The sequence below is a fragment of the Nematolebias whitei genome, chromosome 5, assembly GCF_014905685.2.
Source record: "Nematolebias whitei isolate Nwh7 chromosome 5, NemWhi1, whole genome shotgun sequence".
NCBI lineage: Eukaryota > Metazoa > Chordata > Actinopteri > Cyprinodontiformes > Rivulidae > Nematolebias > Nematolebias whitei.
This window is the reverse complement of record NC_056502.1, coordinates 39,611,600-39,618,895: the sequence shown is the minus strand read 5'-3', so window position 1 is coordinate 39,618,895 and position 7,296 is coordinate 39,611,600. Positions and strand designations below refer to the sequence as shown.

The following is a 7,296-nucleotide window of genomic DNA, read 5'->3' as shown; positions in this document are numbered from 1 at the left end:
CCCCCCCCCCCCCCCTTGGGGAGTCCAACCCCAAGGGTCACATACTTGAACTTAAATATAAATGGTTAAAAGGTTAAAGTTTTAGTAGGGGCTAAACGAGGTCTCCATGGCGACGTTGTTCCATAACACTGACATTTGCTGGCTGCCACCCGAGAAAACAAACATGGCCTCCGGGTGTGAATTTTATGCCAGTGTTCTTTTGCTTTTCATTGCTGGGTGTGTCGGCGTGTGAGGACAGTCGGATCACTCCCTAAAATCAGATAAGACTGAGGACTTTGTGTCGACCCTCAGACATGTGGACATTGTCAGAGGGACCGCGTTGAGTGGGGTGGTTCCTGCAGCCGACTGTCACAGCTGCTGATTAAATCTTCCTTGTAAAGCACTTTGAGTGTCGTTAGAGCTAGAAACAGGCAGATCCACTGTGCCAGGTAAAATATTAGATGTGTCAGGAACACATTTAGTGGATTTTTGTCTGAACACCACGACACCAGGCGATAATGTGCCTGTTTGTTGTCTTAGACGGTGTGTTCAACAGCTACGTCTTGTTCGGACTTGTTGGGAAACGTCTCTAATAGTTTTATCACACCGTGTTCCAACCGCACAGTTCATCTTCACATCTTTGAGTTCCTTCTAAGGATGGCAGCATGTCAAACTGGGACGCATGACCGAACAAAATAAATAAAATCCAGACAATAAAAGTTTGTCAGCCAACATGATGAGGCCCGAGTCGAATGCAGGCGGGCACACGAGGCGTTTTTCCACCCTCACTCGTCATCTCTTTACTTCTTGTTCATGTATAAACAGAGAACCTAACTCTGGTTACACAGTATGATTCTTTTCTATCTTCCAGTTTTACTGCATGTGTCTTAGGACTGGGTGATATGGACCAAAATTAATATCTCAATATTATTATTATTTTTTTTACAATGAATCGCGATATACGATATATATTGCTACTTGTTTCTACAAAGTAATAACAAAACTATATTTCTCTGAGTCAAAGCTTTGTCCCAGTTGTCACACAGGCCCATTTATTAACAAGCAGCTGTAACTATACATAAAAAAATAAAATAAACTATTTACTTATATTAAATAATAATCCTCTTCAGCTGCGCCGCCTTCACGACGTTAGTTAGCCCCGTTGTTTTTAGCCGTCTTGCTCCACAGCTGAGATTGTGTCCGTGTCTTTAACGATATAAGCCACTGCTTTATTAATGTTGCGATACCTCTCACTGTTCCTCTCATAAGGCACAGCGTGGCTAAATAAGTTGTGTACTATGGTTTGTCTCAGGGAAGGAGGCTGAAGTCAGGTGCAGCTTCACACTCCACTTATTTCTTTCCACCTTTATTTATCCAGGCTAGCCTCACTGCGCCACGGGGACTCATGTACACCGAAGGACCTGTATAGACTTATAGCGCTGTTTTAAATGCTGAAAAAGATTCACAGTGATAACTTTTTGTCGGGACTTGTTTTCAGTATTGTCTACAGAAAACATTTTTCTGCTGCTCATCTGACGATTTCAATCCAAACCATCTCCAAATAACAGCCATTGTTTTGTTTTTTTGCTCTTCTGCTCTTCGATATCCTCTCCCATGTTTACTTGTTGTGCTAAAGTCCCGCCCACCTGGAGAAGCAGGAAGTGGGGGGAGCACGTGCGGGGTGTTTGTATTCAGTGAGGGAGGGGGGCCGCGTGTAGTTGGCGCAGACGGGACAAAAAGAACTACACGGATTTTCAACTCTAATTAAAACTCAACATAGAAATATCGATATAGACGATTTAGTCATGGGGGCCGAGATGGTGTAGAGGCAGGGCAGCCGGCTTGGGACCCGAAAGTCCCAGGTTCGATCCCCAGTCACTGCACATCACGTGGCGTCTCTGGGCAGCACGTCTCATCCCCAAAATGTCCCCCGGGCGCTTTCAATAGCTGCCCACTGCACCACCTGGTGGTGGATGGGTTAAATGCAGAGACTAATTTCGCCATTGTATGGAAACATACAGTGCTGACATTGTGATGACATTATTATTATTATTATTAGTCCCATCTTATATCGCATATGAAATGATCAATCTCGATATCTTAAAAATATCGAAATATCGCACAGCCCTAATGCGTCTGATATTAAACTGTGTTGTTTCTGTGTTGCAGATGAACGCGATCGAGTACAGAAGAAGACCTTCACAAAATGGGTTAACAAGCACTTGATAAAGGTAAAACCGGTCTTTTGCATTCAGAGCACATGTCTGCACACATGCATGCAATGAATAATACAGTCAGATTTATTAAAGAACTAATAAATAAAGTTTTTCTAAACAGTGAGGTCAGATCTGGGCCCTGCTTTTCTGAACTACAAACTCGGCTGTTATCAAACTGTAAATAAGCCCCAAGCTAAATGTTTAATGGATAATAAAAAGCAAATACTTCCTTGGAAATCATTGACCTAATTTATTTTAACCTACAAGATGTTTGGGTTCGTGTTTAATAAATCTACCCATTTTATATTTAAAACTCAAGCTCATTTACACAAAGGGTGAAGTAAAAAAAAAGTTGTGTTTCACAGCCAATAACTGTGTTTTTATTTTTATTTTAATACATTTTTGTTTTTCCAATGTATGGTCAATTTTATGATGCAATTTATTTTTTGTTCTTGTTTTTTTTTCTTACCAAGTTATAAAGCTTAATACAAAAGCAATCTATTAATAAATAGCAAATAATTAGAAATAAATGTATTTGTTCTAAGTTTTTCACAGCCGATCAGATCAGCTAAAATTAACCAACAACAATCTAAACTTACACGTACTAATATTTTACTTTAAACTTATAATAAATACAAAAATGAAAATAAAATATTAATTAAACCAGACTGGTTGTTCAATACACGTGAACTCCACTGATTGTTGTTTTTAGTCCTGTTTGGATGTTTAAATATATTCTTTCCATAAATAAACAATTTAGCAACATTTTTTTTTCTGGCTTCAAAGTTAGGTCATTTAAAATCTGAATTTAAAGAAATAACAGAGACTGAATCAGTCAAAGATAATCAGAACAATTTAAAAACATTAAAAAAATATCTGTAGACCGGATAAAATAGTTCAAAGGGCCAGATCTGGCCCACGGGCCTTCACTTTGACAAATGATTTAAAGATAAATGATCTCTGGCTGAACGATCCTAAATTATTATAAATGTTTTATTAAAAAGAGGAGTTTGGTTACCAGCTCTCGTGTTTTATTTGGTTGTTGATCAGTAAATATGAGTTATTTCTCTCGTGTTTTTTTAATTAGCAGTGATAGTTTAACATGTTGGTTTATTAATAGTAGAACAAATAGACTCCTGAACAAAAATAAAAAGTTGCTGCTGCTTTTAAACTTGATGTTGCAGCAGAGTCACATTAATAATATACATTTTTAAATAAACAGACCTTAATATAATTATTTGCTTCCCTGTTCATTGTAGCCATCTTTGCACATTTATCAAATAATTATAACCAAAATATTATCCCGCCCTCCTCTTCTAAAAATATACGTTAACAAGTCGGTCGTTGTTTCGCACTCGGTTCACTTTGATCAGGAGGCGTGCCAGAAGTCCTGCCTGTCATCAAGCTGAGACATTTAATGAAACATCTCATCTGCTCTCACGTCAGTCTCTGCTTCCTGACTGGGATCAGAAATCCATCAGGGTGACCAGGTCAGGAGGAGGGGGGAGGTAGACCCCCCTCACTCTGGAGTCCCTCATTGCACCCCTCTCCTAAAGCAGTAAAATATTCCTCCCAGGGAGCTTTCTTTGGCACGAGTATATTCACAGTTATGTGACATGAGGAGCCATAATTTCTAAGTCCAGCTCAGACATAGACCCATTCATTTCTTTCAAATGGAAACGAGAGGAAAAAGGCACCGCGAGTGTTATCCTTTCCATGAATGTGCGTGCTAGCGTTAGCTGCTGTACTGGCTCGAGCTGCTGCAGGGACTCCTGTTTGTTCCCAAGTGTTCAGTGTGAATGCTGAACGGTGAATCAAAGACATCTGGACTCACTTAGCTCCCTCTGTGAAGGCAAATTCTGCCCTGGCTCCAAAGCCCATAGCGGTCGATGCTAACAGTAGCACATGTGCTGCACAGGCTCCTGGGTGTGGGTGGTACCTGCTCTCATGCAGGCCTGGAACTGAAAGACGTGCATGGACTGTTTCACAACTTCTCACACCAGCGTTTTTGTTATTTAGTCGCCATCTGCAGTAAACTGTCAGAGAAACAGGAATGGGTTTAAATGGGAAAGTGTGAATTGTAAAGACTGGTGGCCAAACTGCTGCTGAACTGACTTTAATGGTTGACTCAACAGACTGTGGGCGTGTCCTGAAAAACTGGAGAAAGCCCTCAAACGTTGACCATAAATCTCCTTTAGGTGCGTGTGACAAAGTAGAATGTCAGTCCAGCTGCAGGATGAAGACCTGTTTTTTTTGTAATTTTCTTGAATAATAAAGCCTCGTCCACTTTACAACAGACCTTAGACAGTTTCTGCTGTTTGGACCTCCTGTCCACACAAACTGAGCTCTGTGTGAGAAACACATGGTTTTTATAGACTTCCAAAGTGGAGATTTATAAAAACTTTGATTTTGGTGTTTCTTTTGGGTTAGAAATCTTTAGCTTCATAAAAAATAATGACTCCCTTAGTAGTTTGTTTTATTACTTTGTGTTCTAGGAACAAAAATAACAAAGAAAGTAGTTTTACGTTTTACATAATAGTCTCCTTTATTCTGATCCCCATAAACATTTATTACTGAGAGGAAATTATAATTACAAAAAAATATCAGTTAATAATAACTGGCTAAATGTAGTGTAGTCAAATTAACTCTATATGTTTACCAGTTTGGAGAAATGACGCAACAAAGATAAAAGTTACGATAAACCTTATGGGTGGTGCATCATTGACAAGTGAATGCACCACAATGATAGGATGTCAGCCAGGCTATTTGCTTCAAAGCACTCATAATGCAGCTCATTGATGCTTTTTCTTTCAGCGCCAGCATTGATCTCCACATCTGCTGTTTCTCCCTCACAGGGAACAATAATTAAATGCTGGTGATAGACAGATTTTTTGCTCAGCTGAGGACTAAATACCAGTCAATAAGCTGCTTGTGAATCCTAAAACCCAAAACTTGTTCTATATAAATTAGCTAACGTGCATAATGCGAATAATCAGCACGTGATTAGTGATTTCTGTGCCTGCTGAAGGAGTTCACTTCAAATGTTTATTTTTTTCCCCAGCATGATGTTTCATGCAGGGCTTTAGGGGTGTAAACAGCGCCCTCTGGTGGTCATTTGTTATATTGCTCTACAAAACTACTGTTGGAAAAAAATGCAGGCAGGAAAAAACATTTGAACAACTAAACAATTTACCCATCTTTAAATAAACCAGCCACAGTTTTAACATCACCAAAACTATTAACATTTTAAAGCAGACATCTTCATTTCCTTCAAACGTACCCAGAAGCAACACTTTACTGACTTTTATACTATATATAAAACTGGATCTGTAATTAAATTTAACAAATATAATGATGTTGTTTCTTTCTATCCTCTGCTAAGCACTGGAAGGTGGAGGTAGGTAACCAAACACTGTTAAAGGACTGTGTGTCTGCATGAAGACAGCCCCCTCCCTCAGTGGTTTTGTCCACTCTTTTTCCATTCAGGCTCTAGTTTCCTGGCACCGCCACAACTTTTTCTCTCCTCTTGCTTCATTGTACGGTTTGAGCTGCACCACACCTCCGCAGTGTGAAGATTGAGTTCACTGGAGTCTGCTGAGTGTTAAACTCAAAACATACATTTGTCTCTTAGAGAGTTTCACCTTTATTTTACCTTAAGAGCCATCTCTCCCCCCTTTTTTGTTAATTTGGGGTTTTATCCATCAGCTCTCAGGGTTGACAGCTGCTGTTTGGCATCTGGAGCTGGAGTCAGGCGTGGCTCCTTACGGCGATGCATTCCTGACTTGTGTGGAGTCGTGCTTGTTCACAGGATGCTCTGAGCGCTGCAGAAACCAACACTGCTGCTGCTGAATGTAGCTTTAGTCACACGTTGCTACCTTTTCTTCACTCAAAGTGTCAAACAGTGTTCGCAAAAACGCTGCAAATCCACAAAACTGCACAACTTTTTATTGAGTGAACTATGAATTATTGCAAATAAGTTCTTTAACCAACTTATTTGTTGTATTTGTACAACATTCTTAACGTTTTAGAGCCTTAAGACAAAGAGTTGAAGCTGTCATAAATGCAGCTGATGAGTTCAAAACTAAAGTTGTGTGTGTTTCCCTCTCCTCCTGCCAGGCGCAGCGTCACGTGACAGATCTGTACGAAGACCTCCGGGATGGACACAACCTGATCTCCCTGCTGGAGGTCCTCTCTGGGGAGACGCTGGTGAGCGCTGCTGACATCACAGTTTGATTAGCCACAGAACAATGTGCCTGAGCTCTGCATCCTTTGACCTCAACCATGCTCTAACAGTCAGAAGCAAAGCTCATCTTAAAGTGACCTGAAATTCAATCCCTGTGGGAACAAATCTGCAAACATCACAGCCAAGAGAGAGGATTAACCTGGGCTGAACCTGGCTAAACAAAAAGGGACATTTCAGACTCTAGTTGTCGTTTCTCTTCATGTCACCTGCCATCTTTTTTGGTTTATTTTGCTTTATCTGATATTTTTATTCAGCTGAATGCCGGATGTTTCTACATTGTGGCTAAAGTCAGCAACAGGCCGTTGACATTTTGTGATTTGGAATCAGAAGCTTCTCCGCTGCTGCTGCTGTACTCCGTCTCTAACGTCAGCTCCAGCTCTGCTCTTCTGAATGCTGTGACTTCGTAACTTTGCTCTGTTTATGTGTACATGAAGCGTTCTCTGGTTTGATCCACGGTTCTTCTCTGCTCCTCTCTCTCCTGTTCCTCTCCTTTCTGTTTCCCTCCCTTTAACCTTTGTGCTCTGATCTTTGCTCTCTGGCCTCCGCCTGCTTTCCTGCACGTTTTGCTTGCTCGGGTTAGCCGAGGGAGAGGAACATGGTCAGGAGCGTTCGGTTGGTGAGTGGCTTTGTTACTTACAGTTCTGACCTGGTTTGTTGTGTTCTCCTCCACTGTAGCAGTGATTTGGCTCTGCATGGCATCCATGGACCTGCGTCATCATGATTCATCCTCATGTGGCCTTTTATTCTCACAAGATGATTTTTAAGCATGCACATGCTGAACAAAAATACCCCCCCCCCCCGTATCCTATGGGTAATAAAAAAAAAAAAAAAAAAAAAAAAAAAAAAAAAAAAAAAAAA

General features: G+C 40.6%; 1 protein-coding gene across 7 annotated transcripts in view; it reads left to right on the top strand.

The window, feature by feature from the left end:
* LOC119409553 (plectin) overlaps positions 1-7,296 on the top strand; it is a 175,947-nt gene that overhangs the window by 130,019 nt on the left and 38,632 nt on the right. For all 7 annotated transcript variants that reach the window (XM_037676455.1, XM_037676452.1, XM_037676457.1 and 4 more), the window contains exons 2-3: positions 2,149-2,210; positions 6,312-6,401. In XM_037676455.1, the coding sequence (XP_037532383.1) occupies positions 2,149-2,210; positions 6,312-6,401 (152 nt within the window). The remainder of the gene's footprint in view (positions 1-2,148; positions 2,211-6,311; positions 6,402-7,296) is intronic.